The sequence below is a fragment of the Cervus canadensis genome, chromosome 4 (assembly GCF_019320065.1).
Source record: "Cervus canadensis isolate Bull #8, Minnesota chromosome 4, ASM1932006v1, whole genome shotgun sequence".
Taxonomy (NCBI): domain Eukaryota; kingdom Metazoa; phylum Chordata; class Mammalia; order Artiodactyla; family Cervidae; genus Cervus; species Cervus canadensis.
In genome coordinates this window covers 73,235,543-73,253,470 of record NC_057389.1, presented here as the reverse complement: position 1 = coordinate 73,253,470, position 17,928 = coordinate 73,235,543, and the positions used below count along the sequence as shown (strand labels likewise).

The following is a 17,928-nucleotide window of genomic DNA, read 5'->3' as shown; positions in this document are numbered from 1 at the left end:
AATACTGGAGTGGGTAGCCGTTCCCCTCTCTAGGGCATCTTCCCCACCCAGGGATTGAATCCAGGTTAGTCAGAATGTTAAATCTATAAAATAATTCTGAGTGTAGAAGGACTTGAATGTCACACTTAAGAATATGGACTTTTAGATACAATGAGGAGATTGTGGGTTCTTGAAAAGGACAACATGATTTCACCTATAGTGTATATATAATGCTATTTTTTTTCCTTTTTTATCTGTTTTGGCCATGTTGCGAGGCTTGTGGTATCTTAGTTCCCCGACCAGGGATCAAACTCAGGCCCTGGCAGTGAAAGTGCAGAGTCCTACCCACTGGACAGCTAGGGAACTCCCTATGCTATTTGTTACATAACTTTGTTGGCAACATGAAGGATGCATTAGAGAGATTAGTTAGGAACAATACATAACACTGACAGAATGGAAAAACATGAGTATATAAATGATATTCTTATATGCTCATGTTTCTAGATTAAATGGTTTCTAGACTAAATTCCTTTAATTTCCCATTAAGGAGCAAAGAGTGTTGCTAATTACTATTAAGAAATTATACGCTCTCAATTCTGTTTCATAAATACATGAAAAAAATGTTGACTTTAGTGAAATGCTAAGAGCCATCTAATAAATGTCATAGGCAAAAAGGTTGCAGCATACCATGATACAAGTAACATGTGAGGATGGTGGAAGGTTTGGAGGCTGACAGAAAATGAAAGGCAAGATGTACTATCAGAAGGGCCCATGTGAATGTTTTTAGTGTGGCATGGTCCTAAAGACAAAAAGAAGGCTGATTTCCCCTTTAGTAGCTGTTTGAAGTGCTAGTAAGACATGGGGGGGCAGAGAGAGACAGCTTTAGGGAGGAAGATTACAGGAAGTGAAGATAGTAAGAGCCAGGTTGGCAAATTTTTATTAAAAGGCCCACAGAGTAAATAAGGCTTGCCAGGTATAAAGTCTTTGCTCCTCTGAATTCTGCTGCTGTACTGAGAAAATAATCACGGAAAACAAATAATGAATTGGTTAGCTATGTTCAAATATAACTTTATGTTCAAAATAGGTGGTCTAGGCCATAGTTTGCCAACATCCTGTTCTAGAGCAGGTGTTCCTCAAACTTTAATGTTTCGTACACATCACAGGAGCATCTGGCTAAAAAACAGATGGTGATTTGATAGATCTGGAGTCAATAATTTGCATTTCTAATAGGCTCTCAGATGTTAGCTACTACTTGGTACCTGACCATATTTTGACTAGGTTCCAGAGGATAAAGAAAGCAAAAGTACTTCAAAGATGGTCCTATAATCATTTGATCCTTAAGCATCACATAAAAGAATTTTGATGGACATGTATATAATGTCTTTACAGCAAGAACCAAGTGAATTTAAGTTTTCAGAGGAATTTCTTTGAAAAGAATTCATATAGATGGATTAACACTTTACCAGTAGATCAGTGAACTGTTATTCTCAGAAGCCCAAATAAGAAATATTCATAAACCTTTAACAAAATCAAACCATTATCCCTATTTATACTTTTAAGTATTACCTTATTTCCTTGATAGTTAAATCTCATTCTTGTAACTCTTGAATTGCCACCAGAGCGGAAACAGGTTATTTGTTGAGAATGGCCCCATTCGAACATTCTGACACTTCCATCTTGAGCTCCTGTCAGATCTGCATTATAAGAGGGAAAAAAACTACAAATTTTCAGATTATTTCAGGAATCTTTGGAAAATTTATTTTTTAATCCAATGTGAAAATATGGAAGAAATACCTAAGAAATGAGTCATAGTCAATTAGATGAATTCACCCTTGTATGAAACTTCACTTGAATGCTCTCAATCTTAAAAACAGATAATTACATAAGGTTCTTTCACCTGAGAACATATCCTCACACAAAACAACTGAAGCAATTGAATCAGATCTCTATAAACTTTATTTTCTTTTGAAATTATCTCAATTATGTTTTAATAGCCTTTAGTAGATAATGTTTATGATAAAGAGTCAGAGTCTTAGGATTCTTTAACTTTGTATGGTGACAGATGGTAACTGGACTTATCATGGTTATCATTTTGCAATGTATAAAAATACTGACTCACTGTTGTACACCTGAGACAAATACAATAGTTCAAGTCGACTATATTAAAAAGATGATCTTGGGACTACTAACAGTCAATTCTTATCAGTCATACTAATAATGTTTAAATACCTGCATTTTTCTCTGACAAAACAATTGGAGAAGGTCTTGAAAGTCATGCTAAAAAAATCAACCATTTCTAATAATTTTATTATGATTGATCTGATATCTCAAATACAGTATTCATTTCACTAAGAAATATGAACAAACTAAATATTATTAATTCTTTGCTTTACCATTTACTAATTGTATGTTACTAGGAAGCTTACATAATCCCCCTGCTCTATTTTCTTTTTGTAAAAGGTATATGAAAGTGAAAGTGTTAGTCGCTCAGTTGAGTCCAACTCTTTGTGACCCCATGGACTGTAGCCCTCCAGGATCCTCTGTCCATGGGGATTCTCCAGGTGAAAATACTGGAGCGGGTTGCCATTTCCTTCTCCAGGGGAACTTTCTGACCCAGGGATTGAACCCAGGTCTCCTGCATTACAGGCAGATTCTTTACCATCTGCGCCACCAGGGAAGCCAAAAAGGTATATAAGTCACTATTATAATGATATATAATATATCACTAATGACATATAACCCACTGTACAGTTCTGAGAAGCAAATGAGATAATTAATATAAATCATTTGGAAATATGCCTAACATACAGAGCTAACCTGACATTAAGAATATGGTACAGAGGTAGAGAAAAATTATGTTAATGTACGTAAAGCATCTAGCACATTTCTAGTCATATATGAGTTAACTTTCCTTTCTTCCTTTCCAAGTATTTAAAATAAAGGAAAACTCAACTGTTATGACGTGTTTTAACACTGGGCAGGGATACAAGAGTGGGTACAATTTCTTGCGACTACGAATGTTAGTAGTAGGGCCACGTAATGTGAAGAGCTGACTCATTGGAAAAGACCCTGATGCTACAAAGACTGAAGGCAGGAGGAGAAGAGTGGGGAGTGACATAGGATGAGTCAGTTGGATGGCATCACGAACTCAATGGACATGAGTTTGAACAAACTCTAGGAAATAGTGACGGACAGGGAAACCTGGTGTGGTGCAGTTCATGTGGTTGCAGAGTCGGACATGACTTAGTGACTAAACAACAACAACAAAGGATGTAAACTGTATTCCCCCCTCTATAGTTTTGTCTAGCTTAATCACAAACATAAATTGGATTAGATGCATTAACAAAAATCACTCAAATTTTTCTATTATTCATGGTTTTCATTTATTTGGAAAAATCCCTATTAGTAGCTTACATGAAAATGAAATACTCTCTTAAAACTTTATAAAGTTAAAAAAAAAAAAAAGGTTCCTATAACCAAGTTGTCTGAGTAAATATACCTCATTAGTAACTGGAGAGTGTTATGCTATATAGGTGTGGAAAGAGTTAAATGCAACCTTAAAAATTTTAACATACTCATTATTTTTTTTAAATGGAACTTTCTTTTTAAGACTTACCTTTCTATTTCAATTCAACTCATCAGATTAACTTCTACAAAATTTTCGTTAAGTCCAAAAGTATTGGTTTATAATGACTAAGATCTTTTAAAAATCTGTTCCAAGGAAGAAAGGAACTGTTTTGAGGTATCAGCAATTCAGTCAAATTTTTAAAAAACCTATTTCAGGGCTTCCCTGGTGGTTCAATAGCAAAGACTTCACCTGCCAATGCAGGAGACATGGGTTCAATCCCTGGTTCGGGAGGATCCCACACGCCACAGAGTACCTTAGCCTGTGTACCACAACTACTCAGCATGTGCTCTAGAGCTGGGAGCCACAACTACTGAGCCCATGCTCCCTAGGGCCTGTGCTCCACAACAAGAGAAACCACTGCAATTAGAAGCCACACACTGCAATGGGAAAAGCTCAAGCAGCAACAAAGACACAGCATGACAAAAAAAAAAAATTATAAAAATTAAAAATAAATAAGTAAAAACTCATTTCAAAACTTTCCCTGTTCATGAAAGGAGCCCACTGTTGAACTAAATTACTCTCTGTGAGACTTATTCATGATATGAAACAATATATTGTAAAAAAATTTCAGTGATTAATTAGCATTTAATTTTTCAACTCTCTTATCTGTCAGTTATAGTAGTTCTCTGAATGCAGAAAGTACTTACCCCAAGACAGAAGTTACATAATATTACTTAAGAACTATGAAAATAAGTCCATTAATTCTCTTTGAATCCAGGAATTATTTTATTTAAATCTACAGGCTTGAGGCAGAGCCTATTTACAAACTAGCCAATTGTCATCACACAAGCTTTAGGGCTGAGAAATAATGAAATCCCTTCAATATTTCAGGGACTTCTAAACCCTACTGCAAAGAGTAAGGATAGGTTTTAAGCAATGCCAAATTTTCTTGCTGTGGGATGCACATTATCTACACTTTAAATATAAAACACCTTTGACTCCTTCCTGTCTAAACAATCTCATGATTGTTTTTAGTTCATGTTTTACATTAGACTTGTGGATAGAAAACATATACTTCTAGTATTGAATACATTCAACATAGTGAAAAATCGACTAAAGTTTTCAGTATTATTTTATATCTCTAGCATAAGTAACTGGAGAAAGCAATGGCACACCACTCCAGTACTCTTGCCTGGAGAATCCCAGGGACGGGGGAGCCTGGTGGGCTTCCGTCTATGGGGTCGCACAGAGTCGGACACGACTGAGGCGACTTAGCAGCAGCAGCATAAGTAACAGAAGCTACCTATTTATCTTAAATATATGGCTCTCTTGAACCCTTTTATTAGACACTGGTATACAACTTTGATAACACATGCTTACAGCACCTGTGATCATTAATTAAAAAAGAACATTGGTTTTGTCACTCATATTTTATCAGAATATTTCTCATAAAAAAGGTGGTACAATTTTTTATAGGCTATTAAATTGGAGGGACATGAGTACCTTTTAATTAACATGCACTATTTTTACTATTTTTGTTACTGTGCCTGGTAGGACAACTTGATGAAGGGCACAGCTTAAAAATCATATTAAAAAAACTTGAAGTACTCACATGCCAATATGAATACTGATTCCAACCCAATAGTTAATTTTAAAGTTGTCTTTATTATTATTTCTGCTTCAATACTTCCAATAATTCCCCATTAATTAAGTTCTTTGTTAAAGGAAGAAAAACTTTTGAGATTCCTAGGAAGATTAACTGAAAATAAATATATCCTGTCTTAGAATGTATACCATTTCCTATACTTACTATTAGTGTGTCTGATAAAAGATAAACTGACAAATATTAAAAGAAATACAAACTGATTATGATGAGGCTCCAAATGACCAAGATATGGTTCTGGTCTATATAATAAAAGATGAGAGTGATCCAATTATTAAAACAATAATTGTCAGCTACAATTTAACACTATAAAGAGTACAGAAATGTACAAAAATAAAATGTGCTAAGAAATATGCAGCAAAAATGTTAAAAATTTACACATTAAGTTAGTCTTTATTAATTCAGGAAAACTGTTTTCTCTATTTTTACTCAATTTTGAGGTGATTTTACTTGTCAGCAAACATTCTCAACAAAAATAAAAAAATAAATGTTGACTACTTTTGATTGATACTAGAATTTTCCTTTAAATTCTGTACCATAATGGCTTATTATCAACTTACAGTAAGGAAGAGTTGGATGAGAAGTCATTCTTCTGACATTATTAATGGCTTTCTTAATCATCTGTTAACAAAGAAAAATCATTCTTTTACACTTTTAATAAAAAGTAGCATTAAAATTTTATACTGTGACAGGAAATTCAAGTAACATTTATTTTTGTGTGATTCCATAACTATCATAATGGGTGCTAAAAATACTAAATATGGGTAACAGAAATAAAATTTAACAGCTCAGCTAACATTTTAAGTGTACATACATTTTCTGCATCATTGCCTAGGATCTAAGAACAAATTCACCTCAAGAATTTAGTCTTACCTCCTTTCTTGCCAATTCTTTTCTGATCCCATTAAATTTATTGGAATAATCCTGAATAGAATAAGGTTAAAAAGACAGGCAGAAGCATGTGAAAAAAAAAAAAAGAGGTAAACAGAAAACTGTATAAATTTTTAACTGATAGTTTGGAACTATTTACCCATTTTAAAATTATGCTTTGAATGGTTTAAGTAGCCTGTCAAACAAGAGTAAACTAGGTACTTGAAATTAAAGGGGTAATTTTAATTTACAGAATATATCCTACTTATAGACTGTAACTACAGTTATAGATGATCCTAAGTCTGTAGCACTAGTCTCATGCACATTTTTTTGTTATTGTTCTTTTGGATTTTAAATTGTTCAATTAGCCCAAAACCATAAATAAAGTGGGGATGTAATAGGGAGGGACGGAACTAGGTCAGCAGAATCAGGGAGGAACAGAAACACTGAAAGACATGTTTGGATACAGCTATACTCCAAAAGAGCAGAAATTGGTCATAACTAGTATTCCTTTTCATTAGTATTCATAATCTAATAAAATATTCACAATATTTTATTCAAATATTTAAAATATTCAAATATTCAAAATATTCATAGTATTCATAATTTAATAAAATAATAGGGTAAGAAAATATCTGATCAAATTCCCTACCCACAAAAACCGAAAGCCTTCTGAATGTTATTTCGGTTTAATAAACATCATGTTTAAATCTCTAGTCTCAAAAAAAAAATCTCTAGTGTCAAAAAAAAAAGCCTAAAGATTCTTGATTTTTCTTTTAATTATTTTTTTTCTAGTAACAGTATCAAAGAAAGGAAAACCATGAATAAAAAATACAAAGAGTTAAGTTTCTGAAAGCATATGTAGACTAGCACAAGGGGAAGAAATCACTGATTATTTTAGAAGATCTATATAAAAGGAACCACTTTATTATATTGGTCTTTTTCCTGAGGATGGAGTCGGGTAATCCCAATACTTCCGTTTACAAATCACAGTGACACCAACTTTTTAAAAAGATGTTATAACATTTAAATAGGAAGAAAATTCAGTCCTAAGAGGAATGACAAAGGTAAATTTCCATATAAAAATGCTCTGGAGAATAAGCAAATATCTTCTGAGCATCAACTAAATGTTAAGCACATTCTACTTAGAGATCACTAGTGTGTATAAAGCAGGCACAGCATAAACTCTCAAAGAGCTTACATTCAGAAGAGTATAAAAAAATACAACCAAACAATAATAAATAATTCATAAATTGATAAAAGCTATAAAGATGATAAAATGGGATAATATGATGACCAAATGAGAAAACAGGGTAACTGGGAGTAGAGAAGGGAGGAGCAGATACCTTTGCTAGGGAAACAAGAGAAATCTCTGGGAATCTGAGTTGAGATCTGAATGGTAAACAGAAAGTATTGTAAGTAGAAAACAAGGCAGACACTCTAAGCCTGATGTGTTCAAGTGGTAGAAAGAAGGTCACTGCAACTAGAGAGAGCAAAGAGAATCCAGTGGGGAAAAAAGGGAGATGCTGCTGCAGAGGCTGGCTGAGTTTAAGTCACACGGAGCCTTAGAGGCCATGTGAAGGACTTGTTTTAAAGCAATACTGGGAAATCTTAGTTTTAAGCATGGAAGTGATAACCTGAATGATGTTTTAGAAAAGAGAAACTCTGCCTGCTGTGTAACAGACAGACGGAGCAGTTGGAGAAGCAGAGACCAGAAAGAAAACTGTCACAGGAAGAATTGTATTATATTCTCTGAAAATAGAGCTGGAAAAAATGCTTATTATTTCTTTTAATATATTTTGTATATTCTAAGTTCTCCTTTAAAAGATAACATCGTTAAATCTTACAAATGAATTTTAATGTCTCTGTCCACTGGAAAAAATTAACTATTAATGACCAAGTCTTTTCTTTTGAATAATCACTAGACTGTTTTTCAAATTCTTCAATTCAATACTTTGGTCCTCCATGAAATCAATGAGTGAAGAGGAATGAAGGGCTTTAACAGAAGCTCTACAACAAATTGGAGACAGTGACCTGAGTTAAATTCCTTGACCTTTCTCAATCTCAAGCTTCATCTAAAGAACAGTTAAGTGGAGTAATGTAACAGCTACAACAGATATCTCAAACAATAATAAGGTTATATGATTGGTAAAGGAACTGCATTAAGTATAAAATATTATTAGGTATTATTAAAGATAATCAAGCTTTATTTAAATAATTATCCTCACTAATTAGTAAAAAAAAAATTGGGGGGAGGGGGCAAAGACAGAATTCTACAGGACTTAAGGAATTGTGGGGAAAAAAAAACACCCACCACCTAGCAAGTCACTGAAAAATTGCTGGTGCTGGGTTTCTTTGGTTCTGTGTATCGATTTCTAGACCCTAAGTGTCAACAAAGAATCTCATATAGATACAGCTACGGATCATATCCTAGGTAATCAGGGCTCAAGAAAATCCTCCATTACTACAGAAAAATACTTTTTCAGTTCATCTGCATATTATATTTTGCTTAAATTTTTAAAAAATTTGTATCATTTTTATTTTTTCATGAAAAGAAAAATATATTTGTCTCAGCATCAACTAAGAGTTGTTAGTTGATAACCATTTAAAAATATTACCTAGACTAGGGGTTGGCAAATCTTTTTTGAAAAGAACTAGATAAATAAATGTTTGGTACTTTATAGGCATATAGTCTCTGTCTCAGATAATCTTACCATTGTAATGTGAAAGCATCCATAAACAAAATACTAAAAAAATGTGTGGCTATGTTCTAATAAAACTTTATTTATACACAATAAAATCTAAATTCCATTTAATTTTCATGTGTCACAAAATACCATACTCATTTTTATTTTTTTTTAATGGCTTAAAAATATAAATTCTTAGCATGTTCTTGACACAAAAACAGGTGGTAGGCAGGATCTGACCCACAGGATGTAGTTTGCTGAGGCCTAATTTGGAACAGTAAGTTTCAAATAATTATTACTTAAAATACAGCTCTTTGTATTTCCATTTATTTAAAATAATTTTTGTTATCAAATGAAAACCTATTATTCTTCAAATAAAAAATCAGAATTTCCAAAAAGTATGACTTACTAAAAAAAATAAAAATTTTAAAAAACATTTACATCATCCTTTATCTTATTAACTTAGAGGGAAAAAGCAGACATTTATACACAAACACTTTTAGCTTTACATACCACAGAAGCTCCTCTGCCAGTCTGCGTACTACCAAGCCACGGCATGTTAATTGGAGTGCCGGGATTGCTATGTGTATATGGGGTGGTACCCTGCACAGCTGTTAAATCATCACGAGCATGTATAACCAAGAAATCTTCTGATCTACAAAGGAATGTTAGCCAAAATGAATAAACCCATCAGGTCTTCATTTCTTGTTATACCTGAAAGCTCTAACATATGACTCTGCATTTCTCTTTAAAATTAATTTTCTTCAGCTCAACTCCTAACTCACAGCCAATAATTACATGCATGAACAATTTCAGATCCCTCTCTTATTCCCTTCCAACCCCCAACCCACTTTTTTAAAGTTCCAGCCATCCCACTTCTTTATTCTTTAGCATATCAACTTCCTTTTTGCTTACAATCTAGGAATATTCCTTTAAAAAATAACTTGAAAGGTATAGTTCTGTGGATATCATCATTCATACTGCAATATCACCATTTAAAAACAAAGTAAAAGGGTACCCTTTGGTTTCCATTTCTACATCATCATCTACCCAAGTATATATCTGTGTAGCCAGAATTCCAGAAACATCTAGTTCTTGCACATCATGGCTCGAAGCAATTGCTATGCAATTTCTATTCGCCTGAAAAATAAATCATATAATAATTTTTGAATAAAAAGAGCATAATGTGTATATGGGCTACTTTTGAAAATGGAGACTACAAAACAGCCTCTAGAAACGATAACTTTAGGTATAGAATGAATATTATTTTCACAAATAAATATTATAATAATTAAACTTTGAGTGAGATAGCCATCAGGATGAGTTTGGAGATATGTTTATATTTTGAGAATTTCACAGCATTCAACAGAAGGCCAGCTACAAATGGAAATGCAAGTGCCACTTCACTTCTTCTGCCAGTAGCACTGTCTCTCTAGTCTACTAGAATGGTACTATATCCCTAAAATCTGCACCGTTCAGAAATGTGAAGTGAGATATTTTAAAATATAGGAGCCCTGGAAGGTAAACAAAGGTAAGGGAGATAAGAACTTCAAACTGAAGAAATAATGGTGAATTATTCAAATAAGATGGTATTGCTTTTTCCTAAAGCCTTTCAATCTTAGGCAAGATAAACAGAATTTGGGAAGGGGTCACCAAGAAAAGGTGATGAAATAAGTATTTCAGAAAAAAATCATCAGTGAAAAGTTGGTCAGATTAAATGACAGAAAACTTTCAATATTTACAAATTTTAAAAGTGTATCTTTAAAGAAAAAAAGGAAGATTATTGATAGCAAAGAGAAAACAGGACTAATATTTCAATTATGCAAAATTCTAATACAAACTGAGACTGAAAAAAGTTGAGACTCCAGAGATACATGGAAAAAAGGAAATTAACTACACTGCCGGAAGGTAATTCTCCATGTGACTCTCTACTTCTGTGTGTCTTGTGAGTTAGTCAATGACTGTCTTTATTTCACAGTATTATTATCAGGATGCCTATATAGCTATAGTCTCTCCCTCCAGATCAAAAGGCAGATATGCTTACTGTCCATTAGAAAAGATTTGGATTCCCTGAACTCACTGTTCTCTGCCCGTAATGCAACACACTTTGGGTATCATCTGGCCCTCTTGCTGTCACTGTGGGAATTGCACCTTAGGGAACCAGAGCAAAAATGCTAATGTTCTAGCTTTTGCTTTTGCTGTTAGTAATAAACTATACTTTGTCTCTGATCCTGGAGTCTTGTGTCTTATAACAGTATCCATTAAACTGTGAAAGCTAAGTTGTTAGACTAAATGCAGGGGAGTATCTCAGATCCTTCACAGTGCTTGACACAGATAATCCACAACTACATAAATGAGGAAAAGTTCAATCTTATCAGCATTTTTAATTACTGCAATTTAAAGCAAAAGACATTATTTCTTAGCTACAAATTTACCAAAGATGTAAAAATTTAACAAAATAACTAGAGAAATAAAAATTAAACAAGTACACCCTTACAGAGTCAACAGAAGACTCTGTATCATTATTATGAGGATGACTGTTCAACTAGTTATATAAATTCAAGTAAGAGAAAAAAGCTAGTCTGTTTTATAACACAAAATGTTAAAATCTTATTTTCTTCAGCAGAAGGAAGGTACTAGTTATGTATAGATAATAATTTTATATTTGTATTTCACATGTATATATCATATTATATAAATAACACATCATGAGAACTGCCTGGCTAAGGGGCTAATTCCAAATTTGCCTGCTATGAACAGAACTAGTCATTGATCAGGAGTGTCTAGGAGGAAATGAGACAAAGAACCCAGGCAAAGATGAGGAAAGAATGACAAAGGAACTATCTAGATGAAATTAAAGACAGACAAGCATAGGACGATGAAGAATGGGTAATGCCATAGGATATGATCTAAATAATATCCTGAAGTTATGAATACATGAAAAAGTGTGTGTGTGTGTGTGTCGAAGGCAGGAGAAGAGGACGACAGAGGATGAGATGGTTGGATGGCATCACCAACTCAATGGACCTGACTTTGAGTAAACTCCCGGAGTTGGTGATGGACAGAGAAGCCTGAAGTGCTGCAGTCCATGGGGTTGCAAAGAGTCAGACACGATTGAGTGACTGAACTGAACTGATATATATACACACACATGTCTAGATATATATCTCCTTTATGTTAGTGGTAGTAAAAGGAAATGAATAACTAGAAGCTTTTATACATTTTTTAGTAATGCAGTTAGGCAAGATAGGAGGGGAAAAGGCTAAGACAAATTTCAACCATGGACCACTGTACCTAAGGCTACCTCTTCTCTAAGTAGCTTATAGACATCTCTATGGAGGATGCTGAGTAGAAGGGTAAGGGATACAAAGCAAACACTCTAGTTGGGCAGCTATTATAGCTGAAAGCTAAAGAGGAAGACTTTCTGTGAGTCACATTTAAGCTTAATTTTGATCTAAGAATCACATTCAACATATTCATATAAGAAAGACAGAAAACATTTTCTTTGGATTAATTGGATGTGTTGTATAAATTGTAAAGGCAGGGAAAAAAAAAATTGTAAAGGCAGGGGACTTCCCTGGTGGTCCAGTGGTTAAGAAGCCATGCTTCCACTGCAGGGGGTGTGAGTTAGATCCCTAAACAGAGAACTAAGATTCCACATGTCCTGCTGCATGGCCAAAAAATAAAAATAAAATACAACAATTCTTAAGGCAACTGCATATGTAAATACTTGAGACTTCCCTATGTTTAGTAATAAAGCATTTTATCTGCTATATATCCAAAGTCAAATAAATTATCAGGCAATATAATCATCTTATATAATAAAAAATTTACTCAGATTGCAATTTAGGGACTAGAAAAATAGCTTTGAGAAAGGGAAACAATGCTACTAGATAAACTGACAGAATAGGAGACATTTTCCAACTATGAATACTTAATTTAAAAAAAAGTCGATGTACTTACTTTATTAACAGCAAAGGCAGTAATGATATCAGATTCCTTATGAATAATTCTTGCTTTACCTCCAGGATATCCCAAATCTGCTTCTATCTACATGGAGGGAAAAAAGGTACAATTTTAGTAATATGAAAAAGAAATACGCCAGTCTTTCATGCAATACTTGCTTAAATTAAGAAGCTTTTTAGAGAATTCAAATCTAAAGGTACTAATTTACATGCTAATTATTTCTGAAACAAAATTTGGCAAGAGGAAATGACATCTTTACAAGTTTGCTTTTTCACATATAGAAACATAATTGATAAACAACTCCATTAACCACTTATATTCTTAAGGTGCAGTAAGATAATTTGACATTCTAATTATTAAAGTAAAATAAATTTACCACACTTCTTAAGTTTATAATCCTTTGATAATATTTTAAAGGTATAAAAAAGCCAGAAGATAAATATTTGAGGTTTTGCAGACCAATAGAGTCATGCTGCATATTCTTTTTTTAAAAAACCTTTCAAAAATATAAAAACTATTCTTAGTTCATGATCTACAGAAGAACAAGCAGGACACAGCCAGCTGAATATATTTTACTGACTCTGTCCTAAAATAACTTTCTAGTTATAAAATAAACCTGAAACCCTGAAAGGCATAATTTACCCAAGTTAGTAATCATTTTAATAGCTGAATAGACCATAATCCAATATACGTTAGATGAGGGAAATGTATTTGACCTTTTGCTTATACCACAGAAGGCAAATACATCTTTCAACTTAGAAGAGAGTACTGTATAAAATTAAAATTTACTAAAATAATCAGAGGTAAAATGAAGAGGCAATTATTAAGAGTTGGAGATGTTACTTATTGCACTATGATTCATTTTACTCTCCCTAACCTTCAATCTTTAAAATGAATTACTATAAAATGTTTTATAACTCATTGTGAAGTACAAAAGTTATTAATTTGAAATTAGAAAACAAATTTAATTCCTGGAAAATTTAAATAAAATATCACCAATCCATCCACTGTTTGACCACAGAACTGAGTAGGGTTAGCAGTATTTTTAAAAATGGCAACTAAGATGACAGTTCATTTACAAAGTTGAAAGAGACTTATAATTAAACCAAAATAACTATATGCAATCAAAACTCACAGTCACTGGATTGAAAAATGTCAAATATAACCTTAGATGCAACTTGCTAACAAATATAAAAAAACTTCACTGCTCATACAAACATTTTGGTTGATCTGAAGGTCAACTTCTTTTCTAAATAAAGTCTTACCTGTCTGAGGCCCATCATCCAGTAACAATGTCTAAGTCAAATTTTGTAATTCCATGACTAAAATTCCAAATTAACTACCTATTTGCCTGGTATCCAAAGTACACTAAGTGTTTACTATTGGGCTTTTTAAGAAATTAGATATAAAGACAAATAGTATTTCCATGGAATAGAGCAATATGCTATTTTTGGTAACGAATGGATGGGTGGGTACTGTCACCAGCAGAACAGTCTTCAAACTTCACTGTCATGGAGAGAAAAGTAAGAAGTTCAAAAAAAGCTTCTTTGGTATGGAAATACATTCCTGTCCTCTCATTATCTAGGTTTACCAAAACACTGTTCTCAGTAGTGTGGTCCCAAGATGACCTGCATGAGAATCAACTAAAGGGGGTGGAGTGGAATAGGAGAAATGGTGTTTAGCATTAAGAGTTTATGCATATTTAATTCTGAGAACAATCACAAGTTGTAGGAGATGAGTTTGGAGAAGTAGCAGGTGTGGTTTGTACAGAGCCTTAAAAGCCATAATAAAGAATCCAGATTTCACTTTAAAGCTAGAAAAACACTGGAAGGTTTTGGTAATTCTGGTGTTGTAGGGCAAAACACAAAGGGTAAGAGACTGGCTGCTAGGAAATGAGTTAAGAGGCTACTACAACAGCTGAAGTGAGAGGTAACAGTGGATTTGTTTAGGGTAGTAGTATAGTGGTAGTGATTAAGTGGTTAGAATTAAGATAAATTTTCTCAATGGGCTGAAACTGCAGTATGAGTATTAGAGGAAGCAAGGATGATGCCCCGTTTTTAGATCTGTCTCAATGAAGAATACTGGATGAAAGTGAAGGAAAGAGTGGGTTTAGGCTGGAATTAGGGGAGACAGAAAATTCTGTGTTTTGACATTCAGGGGGAGGTAACTATTAGGTCATATATGCAAGTCTGGAATTCATGAAATGAGTAGGAATAATTAGGAATTACCAATAATTATTATTATCATAAATAATATGATATTTATTCCATATCCTAATATTCCATAAATATTAGGAATAATTAAGATTATCAGCCAATGGATGATATTTAAGCCATCGGATAAGCCAAAGAAAAAGTAAACATAGGAAGAGAGAAGGTTAGAGAAGTAAGTCCTTCAGTATTCCACATTTCAAAGGTATGAAAAATAGACTGGGCATTTCAGGACTGGGAAATAGCACTGGGAAAGAGAAATACTGACAGTGAATACACTGACAGAACAGGAAACATTCTCGAACTATGACTACTTGGTAATCAAAGATGACATTATGGGAACCAAGAGTTTCAAAAAAGTAGCTGAGATTAACACTATCAAAGGATACTAAGAAGTTGAATTTTATAAAGACAGAGAATTGACTACTGCCATCAGCGTAGTCACACACTAGGACAATCACAGTGGAGCGGGCTAAAGGTAACACCTGACTAGGGTAGAGGAACACGTGGCATATGGTGAACAGGGGAGAAAGTCCACTGGGGGATGTTCACAGAGGCATTCAACTGAGTGGATAATGTTTTATTTCTGAAACTGGGTAGTTCCTACATGGCACCTGCAATATTACTCTTTAAGTTTCATTCTTGAATGACTTTATAGGCAACTCTATAAATGAATTTTCCTAGATAAAGGCTTAGAGAAATAAGGTGATAGACTCAAAGATAGATTTTTTTTGGTTTTCATATTAAAGACAATAAAATATATTTACTTATGTTGAGAATAACTTAGGTAAAAATTTATCATGGTGGTGAGATGAGGAATAAATACCGAAGCAAAGTTCTTGGGGAGGTAAGAACAGACAGAATCAATGCACAAGTGGAAGATCTGGCTTTGATAAAACAGTGTCAGATCATCTATTGTGAGAGAAGGCGGAACAAAATATCTGCATACAGAACAAGTGAGATCTGGTGATGGGACAATATGGTGGGCTAAATCTCTGCTGACTGTACTTATTTTGACAGCAAAATGAAGTCATCCATGGAAAGTAGTAAAGAAATACTGGAAAGCTGAGATAAAAGGGAAAAAGTAGGGACAATGAAAAAAGAGTGAAGAAAAAATTATGATGGTAGGATAGTTTGAGATTTGTGACTATAAATTTTAAATAAGGCAAGTCTCCATGGTTTGTGCTTTTACTTCATCCATGTTCAGCTACTTGGATGCAGACATAGAGTAGATAGAGAGCTAGGTTTAAACAGGTTTGGGAATTTTGAAGGCAAGTACAGTGTAGACAGAAGAGGGCAAAAAGGTTGAGGAGGTTTGCAAGGGATTGATCATAATGAGAGAGCTTCCCTGGCGGCTCAGATGGTGAGGGCTCATGGAATCAAAGCTGGGAAAGGAAGGAAGTGGGGACATGACGTGAAGTGAAGTGAAGTGAAGAGAAGTCGCTCAGTCGTGTACAACTCTTTGCAACCCAGTGGACTGTAGCCTACCAGGCTCCTCGGTCCATGGGATTTTCCAGGCATGAATACTGGAGTGGGTTGCCATTTCCTTCTCCAGGGGATCTTCCCGACCCAGGGATCAAACCCGGGTCTCCCACATTGTAGGCAGATTCTTTACCGTCCAAGCTACCAGGGACAAAATACTGGCAAATAAAAATATGGAACTCGTGTGTGCTACAAACATTAAAAGTCATACAACATAAAATCAGAGTAAAAAAATCACAATGAATATGGTCTTAAAGGTCTTCTTAAATAAGGTTTCAAGTCATGCTTATAAAATGTGATTGGGCTGGATATATGAGGGGGAAATCCAAATATTAATGCTAAAAGAGATTTTATGAGATTATGCAGATAAAAAAAATTAACCAAAGAATTACCATATGATCCAGCAATTCCACTTCTCAGTATACACACAAAGAAATGAAAGCAGAGACTGGAAGAGATATTTGCATACCAATGCTCACAGCGGTACTACCCAGAATAGCCAAAAGATGGGATACAACCCAAACGCTCATTAACAGATGAACAGATGAACAGAATACGTTATATATACACAATAGGATATTATTAACCTTGAAAAGAAACAAAGTTCTGATATATGCTGTGACATGGATGAACCTTGAAGATGTTAGACCAAATGAAATAAGCCAGTCACAAAAGGACAAATATTGTATGATTCCAAGTATAATGGGTACTGTGGGTAGTAAAATTCATAGACTGAAAGGTAACTGCCTGGGGCTGGAGCACTGTTTAACAGGTAAAGAGCTTCATTTTAGGAAAATGAAGAAGTTCTAGGGATGGATGTCATGATGGTTGCACTACCATATTTAATGTACTTAATGTCACTGAACTGTATACTGAAAACAATTAAAATGGTAAATGTTATAGACAGATTTTATCACAATTTTTTTAAAAAAGAAATTTTATGCAGAAACTGATCTGAATAGTATTTGGGTTCCACAAGGCTTTCTTTAGGAATTGGAGAAGGGAAACCTCTAACAGACTAAATCCAGGTCTCTACTGCTATTTCAATTAAAGCAGCAGCATGTTTAAAACTATCAACTCTCATTTTTACAATTTGAAGCCTTAGTAAATGAGGCTTCAAGAGTGGAATGACCTCAGTGTCACACAACAGATCTATGGAAAGGTCTCATTAGCGGTTTTCAGTTACTACGACCTGCAATATAAAGCTGTATGCCCAGAGTACTTCAGCACTACCCTAATGATTTAATAAAACAAACATGAAGATGAGCTCTAAAAAATATCAAAGGCATAACAGAAGGAAATGGGAAGCAACTGGATGAATATAAAATGACATCAATACTCAAAGAATTAGGGAATATAAATATTAAGAAATAATTTTGTTTTCAAGATTATAGCAGAGAAATGAGAGATAATATCACCACAGATTCTACTGTGTATTAAAAAGATATGGGAAAACTATTAATAACTTTAACCAATAAATTTGACAACTGAAGTGAAGCAGAA

General features: G+C 33.9%; 1 protein-coding gene across 2 annotated transcripts in view; it reads right to left on the bottom strand.

Annotated features, from left to right (window-relative positions):
* Positions 1-17,928, bottom strand: part of DMXL1 (Dmx like 1) — a 124,898-nt gene that overhangs the window by 19,988 nt on the left and 86,982 nt on the right. For both annotated transcript variants that reach the window (XM_043465862.1, XM_043465863.1), the window contains 5 exons: positions 12,731-12,817; positions 9,786-9,907; positions 9,281-9,422; positions 5,771-5,831; positions 1,546-1,673 (listed from right to left, as the gene is read on the bottom strand). In XM_043465862.1, the coding sequence (XP_043321797.1) occupies positions 1,546-1,673; positions 5,771-5,831; positions 9,281-9,422; positions 9,786-9,907; positions 12,731-12,817 (540 nt within the window). The remainder of the gene's footprint in view (positions 1-1,545; positions 1,674-5,770; positions 5,832-9,280; positions 9,423-9,785; positions 9,908-12,730; positions 12,818-17,928) is intronic.